Here is a 22,395-nt window from a genome sequence, read left to right as displayed (position 1 = left end):
TGAAAGTGAGAAAACTCATGGGTTGAGATAAAGACAGTTTAATGGGAAAAGCAAAAGCCACGCACGCAAGCAAAGCAAAACAAGGAATTCATTCACCACTTCCCACCGGCAGGCAGGTGTTCAGCCATCTCCAGGAAAGCAGGGCTCCATCATGCGTAACGGTGACTTGGTTACAAACACCGTAACTCCAAACATCCCCCTGCCTCCTTCTTCTTCCCCCAGCTTTATATGCTGAGCATGACATCCTATGGTCTGGAATATCCCTTGGGTCAGTTGGGGTCAGCTGTCCCAGCTGTGTCCCCTCCCAACTTCTCGTGCACCCCCAGCCTGCTCGCTGGTGGGGTGAGAAGCAGAATAACCACTGCACAGCAATAACAAAAACATCCCTGTATTATCAACACTGTTTTCAGCACAAATCCAAAACATAGTCCCATACTAGCTACTATGAAGAAAAACAACTCTATCCCAGCCAAAGCCAGCACGCTCCCCCAGTCCCTGCCTTGAGGTCCATCCACTTGAGAGGTGTGGGAAGAGGGACTGGCAGTGAAGACTGGCGCAAAAAAGTTGAGTCCCTCAGCTTTCTCCTTGTCCGTTGTTGCCAGTCGTGTTCATCGGGGGGGTACACTTTCTTTGACCTTCCTTTTCTGACTGACATACTTACAGAAGCCCTTACTGTTCTTTGCGTCCCTTGCCAAGTTCAGCTCCAGCTGCGCCTCAGCCTTCCTGACCCCATCCCTACACAACTGGGGAACATCCCTATACTCTTCCCAGGATACCAGTCCCTGCTTCCGCTGCCCGTGCATTTCCTTCTTGCCCTTTCATTTGACCAGCAGGTCTTGACTCATCCATGCCAGTCTCTTGCCTTCCTTTCCTGATTTCTTACACATGGGATCAAGAGAAAAATGATACATATAAGAAGAGAACTTACCAAAGATGGACACTGGTTCAACATTTCCACGTTGATCTTTTCCAAGAGAAAGTTCTACTGAACATCTGACTGCTAGGCTATCCCTGTCAGCTGTGCTCAGCATTTCAAGGTTCTGACTGAACCTTGATTTCACCACTGAAATCAGAAAGGAAATTTCAGATTTTAATACCAGAAGATATTATTACATGTCTACACTGATATACTGTGTAATGCAGGGCAGATCATTTTATCAGTGGATGAAATATTTTTTCCTGTTGATTTTAGTGGGTGGAGAATCCAAGTGTGTAAATAAAATTTAATTGTAAGTGCAAAGAAATTTACCTTGCTATCCAAGTCAACATGCAAGTTTGGCCGTGATAAAATACATTTCTTAGGAAAACAAGAGGATAGGTCCGTCTACTACTTTGGACTTTCCAAATCCCACTTGAAAGAACTGCCAAGTTGGAAGGTTTTTCAATTTTCTGTTAGAAATTTGGATTCTGTTGTATTTATACTATTAAAGGGCTACACACTGTGCACTATAAAGTCTGTTCAACTGTATGACCATTCATTCACAAATAAAACATGCTTGCTGCCTTTGAGCTAAAATGTTCCTTCTATACCTCTACTATTCTTTTTCAGAATATTTTATTGTTAACAGCATACATACTCTGCACATTTTTAAACTTACAATCAAATGCAATTGCTGTTGAAGTAAACAAACTTTTTTTTTTTACATTAAAGTATTTAATTAGTGAAACAATCATTATCAATGTAACAAACTGAAAAATACAGCAACTTGATACAAGACTGAGGTAACAAAATACTTTGCCAAAAACCTAGATTCCAATGCCAGGGTTATTATGGGTGAGACAGTTCACAAGAATTATAGAAAGAATCCTTACACAAATGGCATGCAGTGGACTGCTGGAAAATACAGCCAAAAATAGTGCAACAGTTTTCACACAAAACAAACCAAAATGTTGAAATTGGTTTACATTATAATGTGACAAATAAGTTGCAATTTGAAAACTAGTTTCTTTGCCTCGTTTTAGTGCTATTTGGAAAAACATGCATTTTGGCACTGAATTACATCAAAACTGCACATTAATAAATTAATAATATTGCCTACATACATTTTCTATCTTCACAATTCTGAAAATAGTAATTCTGAGATAATGTTTATTTTTATACAACTATTGCAGTTGTTCTCTTTGATGGATGAAAATAGTTTGTGATATTTTTGTGAAAATGTTGTATTAATCAGTACTGATATGCAGTATGTTGTATTTCAATAGCAGCTTTCAATTCACATTAAAAGTACCAGATGACAGCAAATGGTACCAAATGACAGCATAAAAACTCAAGTCAGCAGCTACAGACTGTTTAATACTTAAAATCTCATTTAAAATTGGTTTAAGATATTTTAATAATATTCTTACACTGCTTTAATTCTGAATTTTTTTATATTGTGCAGCAATTTCACAATTGTGCTATACTGAAAAGATGTTTACCTATGGTGTAAAATTACTATTTGCTACGTTCATCTTTCTTCTATACAATGCTTTTAACATTCAAATGACAGTAGTGCGAGGGATTTCAAGTTACTTTTGACATACTTTCAAATTCTAAGGTTTTGAGTAGGATTTGAGTTTGAGGATTGAGTAGGATTGAAGGGTTTCATTTCTCCACAGATTCATCTTCTGTCAGTGAGAAACGACTGGGTATAAGAATCATTCGTAAATATTAACCTTTCATTCATGCCACTCTGTTCTGGGGCCCATCATGGTTTCTGGCAAAGATGCTTCCTTTCTGGTTGGGAATCTGTTTTACAAGCAAGTGAAAATGGACCCTTTTGTAACTTCTCTAACAGGCTCTATGGCTCGTAATTTTGAGTAGAAGTACACTTTCGAAGGCTAGAACACTCTACCTCTTGTGCATACAATAACATATATAACACTTTAGAGACCCTTAAATTCTAAAAGCCATTAAATTCTGAGTGTGTACAGGCTCATTCTATTGCTACTGTATCAGTCAGCAGTTATTGTTCTTTCCAAGGGAGGCTTGTTCAACATAATTGAAACTTGTTACAACATCCATTAGTTTGTCTCAATTGCAATATGCTGGAAAAAATGTCACGAGTCTTCATTGGTGTTCACTTCCACTACCCCACATTAGAAATGAGTAGGTATTTACATGCTTCTGAAGTATCTACATTTCATGCCAATAACTGTTCCATTTTAAATTTAGCTTATATTTAAGACAGATCAGGTTATTCCCTTTTAAGGGGAAAGGGCTACTAATAAAGTAATTTTAAAAAAACCTCTTGACTTGAACAGTTCTGTTTTGGTTAGTGTGTCATCATTTTGGTCACTGTTCTGCACATGGTTCAAACCCTATGAATGCTAACAACACATAATGCATGTGGTCATAGGTGGCATATTCATTAAAATGGCAGTCCACATAACACTTGCATCTTCATGAATAATCTCACTGATAACTAATCACAAAAGTCCATAGGTGCAGAATAATTCAGATTATATCATATTCTAGCAGTCTGAAGTCATTTACTGGTGACAGGATTTTACCACATTCAAAAGCTTCCACACTGTCTCTAATGGCATTGGATGCTCTGCCCTCGCAGTCACTGATGTTTTTCCTAGTTCAAAAGTTGTCTCAATTTAGCAAAAAAGGAGAAAAAAGGTATAAATATATTTTGCATTACCACTCTCTTCACACAACTCCTGAGCCATGAAAGAAACTCTGTCAACTTTACATACACTTTCACGTGTCCCAGGATCTAAATGCAGTTGTCGTCAGGAACTGGTTTTCTTGAAAAGCTGGTATGTATTAGGCTTCATTCTCAGGACTGTAACATGAACACTTAAAATAACACAAAAGTTACAGTTGACCTACATTTAACAGTACAGGTATTTTTTTGCTGTTAGAGAAGTTTCAAAATAAAAAATTTAGAAAATCATGCAAGTCCACAGAATAAATACTCCTAATGCCAGGGAGCTTGTTCTAATATAGGCTCTGTTCAGTTAAACTGACTTCCATTTTTTTCATGGTTTGTAAGCTAGAGGTTGGCTTGCAAATTTCTCCTCTATGCAATCTTAGGAAACTCAGAAGAGGTTTTCTGGTGATTGATGAAGTCTGAATACTGATGCCTTCTGGCAAAAGAGTTTCAAACAGAAAAAGTGCTGAATGTAGCATGGGAACAGAAAAAACCTCTGACCACAGGAGTGCTAGGGCATAGCAGGGATACCGCTGTGGATGTAGAGAGAGTCCTTTCAGAGGAGAAGGCTCAGTTACATTCATTTTTCTTTTGTTATCTGGACACTGGTGTGGAGGCTTCTTTGTACTTGCTCCACTGTCAGTCAGTCTTCCCTAGCTTTCAATGCTATCATGATTTCATGATAGCAGTACCATGTTCCAGTACTGCACGTCATAAAGGTGCATCACGTACTGGAATTGAGCAGAGCTGAGTCATCCACAGAAGGACAGAACACAAACAATGACACGGAATCATTCTGAGGAGCCAGGGCCATGTGATACATAACACGTGATTACCTGCTTCGCTGTACCAAGGCATTTAAGATGAACAACATTCAGCCTGAAGAAAAAAACCAAACTTGTAAGCAACTACGCCACAAATAAGAAAATGAAAGACGACCTTTAGCACAACATAAATTTAAACAGCCTTAAATCCATTGTCAGGGCATTCCTGAGTAACATAACTGAACGAAAAGAAAACCAACTGTCCTGTGCCAAAATACATTTTTCCCAAATAGCTCAAATGTGAACAGCAGAATTGTCCAGAGATTTGATACAAAATCTGAGGCAGCCACATTGCCAAGCAACTCAGTGCACTTAGATTATAAAAATGTTGTTCCACAATTTGCTATTCTAATTGACACTTTGCAGCAAGTTAACACTGTCAATCATTCTGTGCATTAGAAAGAACTGAAACCCAACATGGGCCAAATATTCTTCAGTCACACAAAGCAGCTTAACAATAAAAAGAACCGTTTAAAAAAGAATAGGCAGAAGATATGATGCTCAGTTTGTGGTCAAACATCAGTTCACGGCAGTCTCTGACCACAAAAAGTTGAGGGCTCTAGAATCCTGCAGGAGTCAGGATTAATCTTCTGTCCATCTAACTTGTCTGCTTTCACTCAGTGCATGAGACTCTATCTGGTCCTAAGGACAACATTCACTTTCTGCTTTTAAAAGCTGTGTCAGAATCACTTTCAAGTTACATAGGAAAGTGCTGAAATATTTGTGGCTGGCTCATGTCAGGAAAACCATTCTCCTCTTCCTCCTCAGAGAGCAATAGCTTGTTTCTTCAGTTTGGCACTTAAAGTCGCACCAGGTAGGAGAGCAAATTATTCGAATGACATTAGATTAGCAGGTACCTGGAAGAGAATGTAAATTACTCAGCAGTATAATGCTCCTGAGCCTATTACGGCATTGGGAAACTGCAAGGTTACAAAATAGAGTGGGCTAATCATTTGTTATCCAATGTGAAAAGTGTAATCAGTCCGAAACAGGCCCAAAGGAGGGCTAACCCCATAACTGAAAGAAAAAATAAAGACTCAAGTGTTTTTTCTATTCAGGGACCAAATCCAGCCAAAGTATTCTAAGAAGTCATCAGTATGCATGGGGGGGATGTGTGTGTGTAAAGAAGATTCTCAAGCTGCATCCTGTTTTAGGTCCTATATGGATCAGCATCCTATTAATATAACCTTTGGAAATCCTTTTAAGAATGAACACTTTCCTCAGGAGAAGAATGAGGCTGCTATATAAAGGACAAACACAGCATTTTACAGGACACTCTCTTCAGTTATAGACCCACTCATGGGAGTCAATGCTAGCATGTTTGTTTTCTTTGTCCATGAGAAAGCCCCTTCTGAAGTAGAGATAGGGTTACTTCACTTGAAGTAGTGAGTGTGGAGGTTATATGCTGTTAAGGGTAACCAAACCTATAGCTAGACCTGCACAAATCCTGATTTGGTGGGAATTCTGTAGTTTTAAATAATTTTTGTTCCTCCTATTGAAAAACTGGATCAATGTACAAAATGAGGAATTATGTCTGTCCCTACAGGACTGTGTGTGCACACAGACTGCAAAGAGGTATCTTTTCTAGTAAGGATTTTCTGGAAAATATGAAAAAGAGGGTAGAAGTAAGTTTCACCACCTTACCTGAGGCCTGTTGCTTTTGCATGCATCATCCAAATGCTTATGCCATAATATTGCATGAAACCTTGAACCAGTCTGGAACTTGTAAACATTGCCTACAAAAATAAGAAAATCAAAGGTTCTAAATTTGCAGACAGACACATAGTTTCAAGGGATTCTCATTCCCATGCAGAAGCCAAAGTCCTGAAGTAAACTGTTAATTTGCACCTGAAATGTTCAAACAGGATGTTCCTCATATAACAGAGACCATGTGAGGCATGTTCTCCAACAATCCTTGGGTGAAGGGAGTAGGAGAACATAAGTGGCCTGCAAAGCTAAGAGGACTATATAGGCAGAGAGGCCAAATTACAGCCACAGAGAAGACCACTTAGGTCACATCTAATTTGCTCCTGGCTTTCTTCTCATTAAGACTGTTGTGGTTACTGCCAGACTTCTTAGGAATGTTTTTGATATTTGTGAACTTAAGTTTTCTTCAATGTCCTATTGCGAGTTTCCTCTATGCCTCGTTATTTTGTAAATTGTTTCTTGCAATCAAATACTTTGTGCATTTTAGTCAACACCCAAGAGATGCACTTCACACAGTAGATGCAAATCCATGTCCAGCATGAAAGCTGAAAACGTGAAAAGTGAAGGAAGCCTCAAAAATCTTTATGTAACCACTCAAAGTGCAAAATAACTCCAGGGGCTTTCCGATCTTTTGAAGTTTTTAAAGTTTAATCACGGCAGAAGAGTTATGGCACTTCAAAATTAATTATTAAAAAGTAATTAATAATTGCTTAAAAGGCTTTTTTTGGTAAATGGTTTGATGTTTGAAGAATTTTCATAATATTTTAATTGGCCTCAGTGTAAGTCAAGATTTGATACTGACCAATTTTAAGCAAGCTATTCAGAAACTTGGAGATCAGGGTATGCGGGCACATGGACATGCAACAATCTCATATTGGTTGGGCAATTTCTGCAAAACTTACAGTAACTGTCAAGATACAGCAACACCTCTGTAAGCACCAAAGAAGCACCACAGCACATTGTAGAAATAAGTTCAATTTCATTTGTACCTCCCCTTGAAAACTCTATATTGAAAATCTCCCTCTTCAGTCTTTTAAATGAGCGCCACTGCAAGTTCTGTAATCTACAAACTCATTAATAGAGATTAATCTACTTCCCGTCACAGAAATATAATGCAGACAATGTCCATCCTGCAACACCTACCTTTGTCAGGGTTATTTAGCTGGAAAATATCAGGATGCTCAGGGTCGTCAGGCAGTGCCACCATCCAGCCCACAATGGAGACTTTTTTACCAGGTGTAGATTTATACTGGAAGAGACAGACAAGTCAGTCACAGCTGAGACTGTAGTAGAGATTAACTTTTGACTATAAAAGTTGTGCAGACATATGGCTTAGCCTGGAACCGCAAGTACACTTCAAACACCCTTCCAGATCTGCTTATGAATACGCAATTTTTGCTTTTAGAACAAATTTAAAGCTTACATGTTTTCTTTCAGTGCCTCTTAAAGATTTTGCTCCAAAGTACAGGAGAGTTGATCCTGAAAGCATAACCCAGTATCTAGTCCATGAGGAGAGCTGAATCAGAAAGGAAAAAAAATTAGGAAAAACTCTGCATATCTCCGACATTTCAAAAATCTATTCACAAGCAAGTCCAACTGCTACCAAAATTAATTTCAGAAGCAAGGAACGGAGAGTTAGATAAAGAGGGTCTCCTGGTGTAAATCAGCCCAGCTACCTAAATTTGGATGGCTGGCTGTGAATACAATCCATCTTACTTGGGTATCTCATAATAATATCAGGACTGATTGCTTCACAGCAAAATAGTGTGCTGCCTTCTACTGGACAGATCGTAGACTTCTGCATTTGATCAATAACACGTATTGAGATGACATCTCTGCAATTCTTCAAATCTTTTAGCACTGAACAGTAGGGTCGCACATAAAAAATATCAACGAACTCTACAGAGAACAAAAAATTAGCAAATGCGTAGGACCAGAACCACGTGAAACCTGTGAATTTAGGTTAAGTATGAATTACCATGACTTTGGTGCTATGGGTGGATGCCCTGCAGCCTTCCCCATTTCACCATGATACTAAATTTCTGCCCTCACAGATATGCATGCTGATTTACAGAGCTCCTTTACTCTTACTCTGTTGTCACAACCTAGAGACATTACTTGCAAATGCAGGGAGAAGCAAAACTGCTGTACATCAAATGACATACAAAGGTTACAACCTTGTTATAACCCAGTTAAAATTTTGAACACAAAATGATTTTACAATTGATAATAACAAGGAACATTGTTTTGTGTGGTATCAAGCTGCAGGTCTAATCTAATCCTGGAAATTAAAACAGCCACTACTGAATTAGAATCACAGGAAGAATAAGAGTCACTTACAGTAGGTTTCTTGCCTTCTTTGAGCAACGTTTTTCTTCTTAATGGCCCTTCCATGGTAATGACTCCTGTGGAACTACCTAATGTGCAGCTGCAGGCCCCTGTTGGGCTGGAGAGACAAAACATTGCCATATGTATTTGAGCAGCCAAACAAGGACAAGAAGCAAGCAACGTAATTTAGCTCTAAATATATTTTTCCTGCATTGCCTTACATATATTGTATCATCTGTCACTTGACTCTGTAATATGTATTTTCCAGACCTAGATATCAAATAGGAACGAGGATCTTTGAAAAATAACAAATCAACAAAAGGTTCTGGTCTGGGGGCTTAGACATGAAAAAATAAAACAGAATATTGAGGCCCAAAGTCAAAGGGAAAACAGGCAATTTTCTATTTTATTCTGGTAAATTACAGAAATTATCTGGATTTCTGGAAACTTATGGCTTAAAATTTTGGCAATAAGAGCTCCCACAAATGTAATTTTATCTTAAAATAAACTTCAGCTATCAAAAAAAGAATGTAGAAAATTACCTCGGCTAACTGGAAAAAAGTTGGGAAAACTATGTAACAATGCCAAATAATTTATTGTACAGCAATGAAAATAGTTTTTCCTTTCCCAGGACGAACATAGAGCTTCCCATATACAACAGTGAAAAAGTGCAACAACTGAAAGAACCCAAGTACAGGCTAAGTTAGAAATGTAAACAGACATTAAGAACATAACCAAAGACTGACTGGTAGGTGATGATCTGTTAGAATTATCTGCTGCTAACCTCTCTTCATTGCCATGTGATCACAGCCCTGATAGTCTTATAAATACACGGGCCAGTGAAGTTTACCAGAGCCAACTAAATGACGTCTAATAATGAATACAAGGAAAATGACACATGTATGATCTACGATTCAGTTGTGAAAGGAATACTATTCTGTCTCTGAACAAGTATGACAGTGTCATATAAACACACGCTGGTGAAAGTGATATACACAGCAACACCACCTATGCAGGAACAGGACTTCAAACTGGCAGGTGCATCTTCTTCGATTAAATGCAATTGCCTTGTCTCTGCTAATGTGTATTCTTGCCAATTCTAGTTTTCTGATAGAACCAGTAGAAGATTCCAGAAAAGGAAGAATGAACGTGAGCATCAGAATTACTTGATGGTGGATAAACGTAAGAAATTTATTTTAGGGAATAATTCTTCTTTGTGGAATTAATAGGCTTTTCACATTTTTATCTTCTTATATTTTATACTTCTAGCTTGTATACATTTCTGAAACAAATCTACCATGGACATGTTAAGAGAGTATTTTCCAGAAGCAGGTATAATAGCTGAAATACTGTTCCAAAATTTATTCCTTTACTTATTTATAATGTATGCATTTTTATTCCTGTCTAACTTCTTCTAACTTGTGCTACTATCAGATGTTACTAGCTCAAGTAAAATAGCTGTACTTACATTTACACATTGTATCAACATTTCTACAATGGCTGAAGCAAACTAATTTATACAAAATAAAAACTGACTGGATTTGAACTCCAACTAAATCTCAGTATTTTCAGAATACTGTTTCAGGGCCCTATTTTCTTTACTGTTCATACATACTTCTTCATTTGCCACTACCACAGAATTTATCAAGTCCAGGTCGGGTATGGATGCAACGAATGATTTTTATGCCTCTAACTATAAACAATTTTCCACGTCACCTCTTTTTGGCCTGTAAATGGATTACCTGTTTCTGAAAAGTCCATGTCTTAGTGACTAGCAACAGTGGGAATGCCTGCTACACATGGCATTGCAGATGTTCCCTCTCTTACTCGGGGTCCAAGGTAACACCTCTTTACTGTACAAAATCAACACATCATACTATGGCGCTCTGACACAAACAGATGTTATGGGTAGCTGTCCTGCAAATCAGGTAATAAATTGTGAGAAAGGGTCAAGAAGGTATCCTTCTAACATCATTGTTTGTCACAGAAGTCAAAGATGGCCTTCATGACAAACCTGCTTCTGTAACGTCATAAAACCCAAAGTAAACACTAGTTTTCTGCAATACAGAAGCCAGACATAATTAGTTAAATCAATAGCTAAACTGAATTTCATCTGAATGGGCGATACCGCTGCTTTAGCATTAACAGGAATTTTTACAAGCAGGAGGGGAAGACTCCCATGAGTTGATATGGTCACACAAGGATACTTTTGGACACAAAATACATTACGCTAGGAAAGCGTAGAGACCCAAATGGAAGTTTAGCACCATACACTGAGCAAGGCAGACCCTGAACTGTACCTGTAGACACAGCTTCGACTCCTAGGAGAATTCCGGATCGGTACCCTCCAGTTAGGCCCCAGCGTGGCATATAAACGACCCCTGTTTGTGAATGCAAATATCTGATGAGGGAAATTCTAGTCTGAGACTTCAATAGTTAGGATTTGGTAAACATGACAGAGAGAGTTCCCAATCTTTTCAGGTCCATGGGAAGAAAAACACAGTAACTTTACAGTGCTTTATTTCAAAAAGTTTGCCATTTTTTCCTAACTAATCAATAATTTGATAAAAATAACTATTGATTTAGGGCTTACCTATGTTAGGGATCATTCATGAATTTTTTAGCTAAGTCTGTAGAGTGCTCAGTGAGCGTAGATGAAGACCAACTCACCTTTCAAGCCCTGACGGCAGCTCTTCACTAAATTCTGAGCTTTCACTGCTATCTAGAAAAAGAGTAGTACAGAGGAGGAGTAAGAAAACCACCCAAGGGAAAATACAAAACCAATGTATGTGGATCACCAGAATAATCTTTATATAGTACCATGGGAATTGCTTACTCAAATCATGTTTCAAAGCTGAAGTCTTTAGAGTTCATGGCAAAATCTAAAATTGGAAGAGGCTGAAGTAAGCCTTCCCATTTATAATATCTCACTGATGAATGAAGTCGTTGTTACTTCTGTGTTTAAATACCAGACATCTACATGTTATGTTATTTTCATTACGCTGCTTTTCCTTCAAAAGCTGAGCACTTCAGGAACACAAAATCCAGTCACTTTGTGAGACAATATTTCTACCACAACATCTGTAAGTCAATTAAAGTTATTAGACATGATATCATTGTTTGTTTTCAACAAGCAAGCACACCTGTAACAGAGGACATGCCAGCTGTATGCTGCTGCTAGGAACCGTAACAAATCAATATGATGGTATTCGCAATGATAGTCCCTATTTCTCCTCGAAGCCCATGACCGATTTGTCCCTCCTTCCCTGGCACAGCTATTTAGCCCACAGTTTTAATTTGCCCAGGACTGATCCTCTAATGCTCAGTATAACACAGTGAGCTGTGCCTGTATTTTCAGAAGTTCAAAGATCATCTCAGTGTCAAACTCTTCTTGGTCAAGTAACTGGCTATTCCTCACAGTTTATTTCCTATTCTAGAAATAGCCTGAGTCACTTAAAAGGTGGCTTTCCCTTGCTTAGAACACAGATTCTCCATCACTTTGTTTTTATTACAATAATTATTTTATTAATTATAATACCATAATGTAATGGTCATCATCCTCTTTCACAAGTTCATTTTACATTCTTTTGAAGCCTGAGAGAGCACAGCTAAACTGTTCTCCCATTTTCTAAAAAGTATCGTTAAAGTTTTCTTTGTCAAAAGGTAGCTTTCAAAATATAGATCCACTTTTCAGTAGCACTTCCCCCCCCCCCCCCCCCCCCCCCCCCCCCCCCCCCCCCCCCCCCCCCCCCCGGTGAAAACACTCTGTGTCACATACAGAGCGTATACAAAGACAACCTTCCTTCATGCCCCTTCTACCAAAACCATCAGTAGGTAACTGAGGAAAGCTGAGACAAAGTTGACTAGGTAGCTGAGTAGCAGTTCCGATCTACTCTCTTCCACGAAAGGGACTAGTTTTGCACAGGAGCTAATGATCTTCCTAATTCTCTACTTCTGGGTATCTCCGTGAGTTTCCAGAGCACTGGGACAGAAAAGCAGGAACGTCAGCTCCCCACACAGACTCTACCTATGGAAAGGCCGTTGGTGAAAAGCGAGCTCAGCGCGTGGCCGCGGGCCGGGCTGTGCGACTCCAGGACGCTGTCATCCAGGAGGTGGCGCGGCTTCTCCGTCGGGAAGGTGGCGCTTTTGCTCTCCACTACGCTGAACTGACACATCATGCTGGAAAATTGGAGAGAAAAATGCAAAACCCCTCTTACGTCATCTAATAGCAACCCCTGGCTCCTGACGTTTCCACTCAGACCTTGCCTTATCAATAGGTTACTAAGCAGCAGTCAGTTAAACGGTACTGCTCACACTTTTCCTTCTGCTGTACACATGCTCCTTGACTACCAAAACAAGTTTCATACTTCAGTGGTCTTTGTAAGTAACAATTATTAGATTTCCGCAGATGGGAAGCTTTAAGCTTTTTGACTCCTCTCCGTACAAAACGTGAACACCCTGGGTGGAGGCAAAGGTAGGAAAAAAAGGAAGAGCAGACCTCAGCTAAGCCACTGCTTAGTGGTCCTTCACTAAGCTGAACTAACACATCAGCGCTCTATGACCTTGGACAATTCACGTGAACTTCTTTTCCCCTAACCCATTAATTGTGAAATCTGGTAGATGCTGAAACCTTAACTGGGGAGCAGGTGCTCTCACTTAGCTGGGTAAATGGTAGAGAAAAATGTTTCTAATCCATATTACCCAGGTAAAACAGTGCAAAAGGTCACAACTTTCCTGAATGATAAGGTCTGCCAAGCAGCTAGTAAGTTTCCTTAGATGTATTAGCAAGATGTTTAAAAAACAAAAGAAAAAAAATAATCAGTTATGCACACCAGGAATCCACAGACCAAAGTGGATACACAGCTTTCAAGTACTGCCAATGGCTGGCACTAGCAGAGAATAGAGTCAGCAAAAATAACAAAGCGTCAAGAGAAAACCTAGAGAATACACAGTAAAGCCCGAAGCACTCTTGCAATACAAGAAACGGGAGGGACAAATACCAGAGTGTTCTCAAATACCAGAGTGTTCTGCTGCTATCTTAAATTGCCTGAGTGTGAGACAGCCTGGAGTACCCACTTGTTTCCCAGGCTGTGACTCTTCCTGTGCCTTGGTACAGGAGGTGTAGGTAGACTTGCTGCTACTGATGCATCAGGACATGTGGGTCTCCTGCTGAATTTCATAATTGCCGACATGTCAGATGGACCTAAAAGACAGAGATCATGTAACATTGAACTGATGCAAAACCCAGAAATTTCATGGGCTGCTGTGTTTAGCCACTGATTAAAATGAATTGTTACAGATAACCAAAAGGCACAATTTCTGAAGAACTGTTTCTTGCACATTAGGGTTACACCATCCATTTCTGTTATGAATTCATCTCTATATTCTTGAACTGTCTGGAATTAATTTTTAAAACAGCTTTGCACATACTTTTAACAATGAACTCCTACAAAAAGTCTTGGCACCTTTACAACAGCTGGATGTGCCAAAGTGTAATATGCAGAGCCATAAAATCAGTTTGTACTTCGGGTGTGAGCAGGAATGCTCACACATGTTTTGAATTTTGTTCACAACTCCATGTTGTGAATAAATTGTAAACAAGCTGCTCATACTGACTCACAGCTTGAGCATGTAAGAGAAAGCAAGGGCTTTTCATGTATCTAATGGCCAGACAGATGCATTACTTCTCAATCATCTACAAGCTCTAGAGATGTCTCACTGCAATTATTCTTCCTCTCATTTTACAGATTTTATGAGGCCTCACGGAAAACATGGACAAGCTGTTCTTGTTCCAGTTCCTTGATGCTGTTCGCAAAAGGATGGCAGTGAACTTTGGAATACAGTGGAGAACAACATGGCCTATCATCATCCCCAGTGAATGCAAGGCTATTCTTGGCTTCGCAATAAACAGTTGGGATTTCACTTTTAAACATTTAGTTGTGGCATTGGTGCTTGTGACAGAAGTGGGAATAGCGGTCATAAAAGTGGCTGTCTGCCCCATATCTATCTCCAGACTTGGAACAGCTCAGGTAGCAGTGAAACAGACTTCCCCCTTCATTACAGGAACCACTTCTTGGAGGCTCCAGCGACCTTAGCTTAGTCAACTTCTGGCCTCTAACCTAAACCCACCTGTTAAGAGGCTGACAGAGACAGAAGCTTTGTGATGTGAAAAACCACATACAACTATCATCAGAATCTTTACTGAAGTGTCTGGCCTCAAATTAGTGATAAACAGAAATAGAAAAAAGACCCAAACAAACCCCCAACATTGCAGGGCACAGTCTGACAACAGGATGTGAAGGCACACTCATAACACATGGTTCTGCGGGTGACCGGTCACTGGAACAGGCTTCCCAGGGAAGTGGTCACGGCACCAAGCCTGTCAGAGTACAAGGAGCGTCTGGACAATGCTCTTAGTAATACAGTTTAGTTTTAGGCAGCCCTGCAAGGAGCAGGGAGTTGGACTCGATGATCCTTATGGGTCCCTTCCAACTTGAGATAGTCTATGATTCTATCTGTTACATAGGCTGCTCTCTCTCTCCCCAAGGACACAAGTTATTCATCAGTTTCTTCTGCCTTGAACTGAGGATTCACAAGACACAAGAAGAAACAGGAGAACCAATGAGTTTGTCCTAGTAAGAGGCAAAAAATAATACAAATAGATGCAAGACGCTTTACTGTCCATGCTCACTCTGCAATACAGACTTATATCAAGTTGTATGAAATACAGGAATTAATTCCAAATTACTTGTATTTTTATTTCCCCATAGCCTAGACTCAGGAATTTCACTATGAACTGGGTCATTACTATGAAGAATTGCAAAGTTTTTTTCCCTAGCAGTAAGGGGAGAAATCTCATCCACACCGTGTTCTGCACATTTGAGCAAACCGTTCATTGTGCTGTTTAATTAACAATGAAAGGAGCCTCAAGACAAGCAGAAAGAGAAAACTGCTTCTAGCAACAGAGAGTGGGGAAACAAGTTCATTAGAGGAACCTTCAGTAATCTCATTCATCAGACCACCAATTCAGTGGGAGAACAAAAAGAGAAAACAGTTTGTAATCCTGTTTTTGACCTTATTCCTATATACCATCTTACATGGGACAGTGTTTTGCCTGCCTGTCTTTGCTACCATCACGCAATTGAGAATTTGTGAAACATGACGCCAGTAGCATGAGTCACTGGCATATGTGGCTTCAGAGAAGGTCTTATGCTTAAAGACCACATACAGTTTTAAAAAAATGCACTTTTAATCATTACTTGATCCAGAGATTCAACCAGAACCATATGCCTGGGAGGTCGGAAGAGGGCCGAGTACAGTGTTCTGCTGCATTTTCAATTAAAATTTTGTTGCATTTGGGCTGTAAGATGACACTGGAAGCTTTTTCCCTAAAGACAACAGGGTTCATCTTCCTCTTTTGCCGTGGAGGATAAGGACAAGTTAGAATACAAAAAGCATGAATTTGAGCACAATTAGGTGGTAACTAGTTTAGTGTAAAAACCATTTGAATTTTTGTTTCACCATTAGGTCTGAAAATCTTGTCTGTTGTATTACTAGCAAGAACATACATTTCACTAAAGTCTTTTACCACGTTTTCATTACGAATTCTTAAAATTTACGCAGACACAAACCAAATGCATTCAGAAGTTTCAGAAATGATTACAAGTTCTTTTATCTGAAAACCTCAGCCCTTCTGACAAACTAGGTTCACAAAAAGGAGTTCTCTCTACATTGTTCGTTTGTAGTGCCTTTCCATCAGATATTTTTCAACTTGTGAACAGTAAAATACTTAGGACTACGGAGGTGTTTACTACCTGCTGAGAAGCTTAAAATACATTGGAACTGAGACCCATTATGAAGATAGTGGCAGCTGAAAGCGAATTTTTCTGAAAATTATGAGCATGTATCAGCAAGAGTTTACTCTGAATCTCAGCATAAACTTCAGTGTTAATGTGGCCACTCTGAGGTTACCATCGCACCTTGCAATGCATGAAGTCACTACTTGTCCCTTAATGTGGCTGCAGGATTGGTTCAGTTTTCTATTGCTTCCTGTTGTGTCGTTCAGCTCTTTCTCTCTGGTGCCAGTTCTAAATCTTGATTTACATTAAGTTCTTTTAAGCGGATGACATTATAATTCACTGAGAGCTACTGAAGCATTATGTTTAACAAACCATTGAAACTACAGCCTGTGAAAGAGTAGCAATCTCAAGGCACAGCCCTAACTAAGTACCAGTATGGTGCAGTGCTTTTTCACACAGACGCTATGCCGCATGTCAAAATAACTGTTGAATTTTCTAATACATAGGAGTTTAAAGGTTTAAGTTTCTCACCATGGAGAGTCACAGAGCTGAAAGCAGTAAGACTGTTCGATTAATTTGATTCTAAGACAATGTTCATTGAAACAAAGCATGGAGACTGCACCAAAGCTACTTTATCTAGAAAAAGAACAGCAAAATAACAAGTCTTGTGCTGACACAATCAAGCCATTACAAAATCAAAGTCAGCTGGATTTGACTCCAGGTATTTTAAAGTATTTATAGGTTCAAATGTTATCGCTATCAAAACCTACAAAAAATAAGAGATGCTGTCTACCAACAAAAGTAGTTCTTTGAGAGTTTTCACTCTACACTGCCTTTTTTTGGAAATTAGACCCCCATTTAGGAAGCATGGAGTGAAATTTGCACTAATAGGAATAGAACACAAAAATATTTAAAGATTGATCATTATAACTTGATTTTAGCAAGAGCTTTTCTTACCTGGACAGCTTCAGAACAGAAAAAGTTTGTTTAAAAAAAACAGAAACAAATTATGTAATGTGTCTAAAAGGACTGCATTTCTCAGATTGAAAATAAAATTATAGAATCAGACTTCAGTTCAGGTTAAAATACTGCCTGGCGAAGGTGAGATGTGTCAAGGGTGACAGAATTTGTGGAAATAGGTACAGAAGCCTTACAACTTAAGCCAACAGTTCCAGCCTGGCTTCCTTGCTATTATACATGGCAATCACAACTGCCTTCATCAGTCCTGTGAAAGGAGGTAATGGACTTACTCTAATTCCTAGTTAGGTGTCTTTAGTGAAGATCCTGATGACAGAAAACAGAATGCTTTGTGGGATAAGATGAAGACGGAAATATCAGCTGTCCTGGTATTACTCTGCCTTGAGTGGCCATTTTCTATGTAGTCTGCATCTTCCTCGTCTCGAAGTCAAGAGAAGGAAGTATATACAGTTTGGCTCTGTTAACCCTGTGCTAAGGTAAAAAGAATCTGAGCTTAAAAATCTTTACAAAATCTTTGCATCTGCTCTGCTGTCACTGTCTATGAAGAGTTCTCGTTAGACAGGACCTGTGCTGCAGGGCACACTCAGTTCAGCAAGAAGTCTGGGGTGCAGAGGGTGTCAGCACGAGTTATGGGGCACAGGGGAGATGACCTCATTTCTGTAAAGGGGTAAGAGACAAGAGAGCCTGTGCCAAGAAGGATGCCAAAGAGGGTAAGTGGTGAGATACTGATGAAAACTGCACAGACCAAGGGATGTTTATGGACATACCAGACTGCTGAGCAATTAGCTGGGGAAACTATGCCTGATACTGCTGATAACAAAATTCCAATATTTAAATTCATTTGAGATTGAGTTATTTTGCCCTTTTTTTTTTTCCAATAAGTGAAGTCATCTGCTACTGCTAACTCTCCTCTTTACTCTCCTGGCTCCACTCCTAGTGCATACTGTTACCATGATTGCTATTCTGTTATTTTGCCTTTCATGGAGACAAAGCACTCTTAGTAGGATTTTCCAGTCAGCTGGCACGAACAAGGGTTAGTTTGGTTTTCATTATTTCTCAGCATCATTTTCAAGACTGTGCTGACATGCACAAAAATAATATATAAAAATATTAAAACATTATTAAAAATTTGTTTGCGTTAGGGAACGTGAGACAACTTCATCAGAGTGAGCTGAGTGCTGTTCAGAGATCTGTGGCAAGAACATTTGGAAAAGTTTACACATATCCCAAAGGATCTCACTGTTTTTTCCTTTGCATAATTTTTCCATGAATAATCCTTCAAATGTTATAAATGAATGTTACTTTTGCAATCCTTCAGTAGAACATGTGAACATTTACAGTCTCCAGAGCTTTTAAAAAAAGCAACAGGGTGAGGAGTTACAGTTCACAATTTTTCTCCACTAAAAATCTATCAATAAACCAATACTAGGCATCCAAACAGAAAACTGAAAATGAGTTGCATGTTATATGTTGAAAAACAGAGTGATTTTTCAGGAAGGTAAAACAGTCTCAACTATTTACTATTTTTTGGTGAGCAGCTAAGAAGTAAAACTGATACTTAACAGCTCTGTTTCTAAAACTTAATAAAGACATTCCAAGCCACAGACTCTCTAGTTAAATCTTCACTGTAAATTTTTACTGTTCTGTTGCCATTGTAACCGAAGTCAGTGGGTGATAATTAAAACTTTCAAATAGAAAGACCTACTTACAAAACACACAATAAAGAACTTAAGAAGAATTCTGTGCACATAATCAAGAATGACGCAAAAAAATTAAATCTAGAATGATGGCTATTTTAAAAGCATGGTTTTAATTTTCAGAGTACTGCTTTACAATTCAACTAAAGCCTACTAATGCATAAAACATGCAAGAGACATGTATGTTATGGCTGCTTCTCAGACAAGAGCAAACTAAGAATCAGAGTCTTTGGCTGCACCTCTCCATGCTCCCTCAAGCCCCACACCCCCCCCAAAAAAAAAAAAAAGAAAAAAAAAAAAAAGAAAAAAGGTGCGTCTTGGTCAGACAAATTGAAGTCTGCCTGCTCTCTTTGGAAACAGCATGCAAAGGCCTGTTGCTGCAGAGGTCAGGAAGATAATTTTGGTTATTGAATGAAAGTACTCTTTTTTTCAGAAGGACTATGAACTATTTCTAATACCATGCCCTGGGAGTAAAGGGAACATAAACAGGATTTTGTATTTCTGCCACATGATCCCTGTTGCTGTAATTAGTGTCCTATTCTAATCTCCACCTCCACTCTACGTAACAGCAGAAGGTGCAGATACTTTTATAAAAAGTAATTTGGAAACCTTATTCTGCAGTGCATTATTTTTTTTTTTTTTACCCCAAGGACAATAATTGTTATAGAATATTAGTCTGTCTACTCTGGCAACCAAGAATTTCTAATTCTAAAAATATCATAGGAAGAAAAAGATTAATTCACTGTTTCATTCCAGACCTTATATTTTTAATCTTCCACAAATCCTCATTCTCTTTTCATTTTTTGCATTTAAGAAAAACATGTTAAGTCTAGGGAACAATTCAGTAGAAATCATGATTAAGATTGCTGCAAATAAACTATCTGGCTTTGCTGCACTGTCCTTTCCTTCTCTCAGTGTTTTTCTCTCACTGGCAGTCCAGATGAACCACAATTTTCTCAAGTGCCTTCTACTTCTAATATGTGGAAAGAACATGCTGCTATCTGTTTACATTTTTCTTCAAATCATTCTCAGTTTCTTTAATTTCTATCTTCCACTTATCCAGCTACAGCTTGTTCTTTTTTCTTGATTCCCTTCTGCTTCTCAATGATCCTTCCTTTATTACAGCCTTCAGTGGATTTTCAGGTGAAATGTGCACGTTTGCTTTCCTAAATAATCAGAAAACAGCTTGAAGTCGTCTAACAACAAACTTCTTCATTTAGTAATCCAAAAAAGTTACGATATGGACATTTCCGTCCTCCCTCAAACTCAACTGATTTGCTTTGTGCAAGTAACCTCCCATCTCAAATTTCTTAAACAAGCAAACAAAAAATGAGAGATTGAGAGAGACCTGGAGTACATGGTATTCTTTTGCTTCACTTTACTTCCAGGTTCTATTTTTTAGAACCTATTTTATGTTTACAGGACTCCAGAATACACTTATTAGGCAATTTCCTAGAAGATGTTTCTTCATGGCCCTTATTGTCTCATACATATCTCCTCAAATCTGTAACAAGAATAGTTTGGCCCAGGGTTTTTTTTCGTGTTTTACAAATGCTACCACTTACTGGTGCCAAGAATGCTTGGAATAGAAACACAGTGTGGTCGTCCTTCGATGTAGTCTTTGCTTTATGTTCAAATTTGCATTAACGAAATCCACTAATTTAAAGGGTAATTCCAAAAGCATGGTTTGCAGCAAGGGAATAAACACTGACATATATGTCAATCTTTGTAACATCTATCAATAACAACAATTATGAAAGAGAGAACTTTCAATCACATGACCATGCTAACTTAATAGTTTATCTTCCCATAAATTTAAGTGTGACAGTGAATCATGCTGGGTTGTTATCTCAGGATACTGATGCCCCTTAATGGGAAAGTACAGCTTAGGCAGGCGCAGCTCCGTTCACCCTGTCTCCATTGCTGTTACAAAAAACCCGCGCGCATGTCTGAGGAAGTAGTTCAATCTTCTTGGACCATTCAATTCTGGCTTACTTTTTTTGCTGCAATTGCCAGAAAGGGACCAATTAAGTGATGTGGACACAGAGGGGAGTTTGTTGACGTTAATATTTGAGGTGTCAAAATGTACAAAACGGACGCTGGAGGAGTTTGCCCAGTAGCGCTCAATCCAGTATCTCCAACAGTAGGACTGTAGAAATATGTTAATAATGTAGCGAAAGATGACATTACAGTACAGGCAAGATCGCAAGTTTAATATAGTTAGCAAGGACAACAGCAGACCAGACAAGTGCACCAGAAACCTGCGGCACTTTTGTCTGTGCCACTCTATCAAGAACAAGTACAACTAACCATATTTCTAATGTATTTTCGACTGCACAGTAAGCACACTTGAGTGTATTTCCTTCAAATGCTTCCTGAATAGAAGTGATACTTTTAATTTCAGGTGTTACTTTTACAGAATCACTAATTGTCAGCATTTGTGTTACTTATATGGCACCAATGGAACGCACAAAACCCTGACTTACACTCCAGCAAAAACGTTGAATTTCTTGCAGCTGGATCTGCAGGGTAGTGCATGAGCTTGGATGACATCCACATTGGCAGTGAAGATATACCCATTGTGCGAGCATAGCTGCAGGGAAACTGAAATTTGGGTTCAACAAAATACATTAACCAAATCCATCAAAAAAAAAAAACCCAAACTTTTTGCAGAAATTATTTCAGGTGACTGCTCCGAAGAAAGAGGAAAAAAAAAAAAACCAACCAAACAGAGCCGAAAAGCCCCTTGTCCTCTGGCTGTTTTATACGTTCTTAACATTTCTAGGGAGTAATGGCTTGGTACTTAAAATAAGCATCAGTAAACTAGGACATTAAAGAGGCTTGTTTGGTAAGGAAGTCATAAAAAGCAATAGAAAGTGATAAAGTTAAAAACTGAGCACGATCATTCTCTCCCTGGTAACTTTATATTTGCTTTGACAGAATATTCTTCTACAATTTTTGTGAAGCTTTGGTCTATCAAGAAAAAAAACACAGCACACTAATGCTGTCTGGATTTAGTCGTTGGTAACAACATGTGAATCCCACACATTTGTCTGGCATTAGTTTCTTTCAAAAATACTCAAATGAGTTGTAAAAATTTGTAGGGAAAGTATCACAGAGGAAGAGATTGGAAATGAGTGTAAGTTTGAAACTCAAGAGCAAAGTTTTCTGGATGGTCTGCAAACTTTTGAGAAGAAAACTTAGTTTTTCCATTTCTACCTTAAGTACAGCGTAAGAAAAGCAGACACTATGCACATGGAGCAGTAACCAAGCACTTGCAGGAGGATTAGACAATCCTCATTTCCACAGAACAATTGGCTGCTAAAGCACTTAGCACAAAACTATTTATTAGTTGCCAAAGCAACCAGTAAAACAAATGGCAGAACTAAATGTCAAACTCAGTGTTTACATGGAAAAT

The 22,395-nt window shown here is 38.7% G+C and overlaps 1 protein-coding gene across 1 annotated transcript in view; it reads right to left on the bottom strand.

The window, feature by feature from the left end:
• Positions 1-1,576: 1,576 nt before the first annotated feature.
• The window catches only part of RALGPS1 (Ral GEF with PH domain and SH3 binding motif 1), a 125,857-nt gene continuing 105,038 nt past the window's right edge, over positions 1,577-22,395 (bottom strand). The window contains exons 13-21 of the mRNA XM_050908100.1: positions 13,580-13,706; positions 12,531-12,682; positions 11,174-11,225; positions 10,804-10,884; positions 8,516-8,621; positions 7,599-7,691; positions 7,319-7,424; positions 6,113-6,204; positions 1,577-5,325 (exon numbers count right to left, since the gene is read on the bottom strand). Coding sequence (XP_050764057.1) covers positions 5,296-5,325; positions 6,113-6,204; positions 7,319-7,424; positions 7,599-7,691; positions 8,516-8,621; positions 10,804-10,884; positions 11,174-11,225; positions 12,531-12,682; positions 13,580-13,706 — 839 coding nt within the window. The 3' untranslated portion in view covers positions 1,577-5,295. The remainder of the gene's footprint in view (positions 5,326-6,112; positions 6,205-7,318; positions 7,425-7,598; positions 7,692-8,515; positions 8,622-10,803; positions 10,885-11,173; positions 11,226-12,530; positions 12,683-13,579; positions 13,707-22,395) is intronic.

Source organism: Gymnogyps californianus, chromosome 18, assembly GCF_018139145.2.
Source record: "Gymnogyps californianus isolate 813 chromosome 18, ASM1813914v2, whole genome shotgun sequence".
Taxonomy (NCBI): domain Eukaryota; kingdom Metazoa; phylum Chordata; class Aves; order Accipitriformes; family Cathartidae; genus Gymnogyps; species Gymnogyps californianus.
This window is presented reverse-complemented; position numbering and strand designations above follow the sequence as displayed.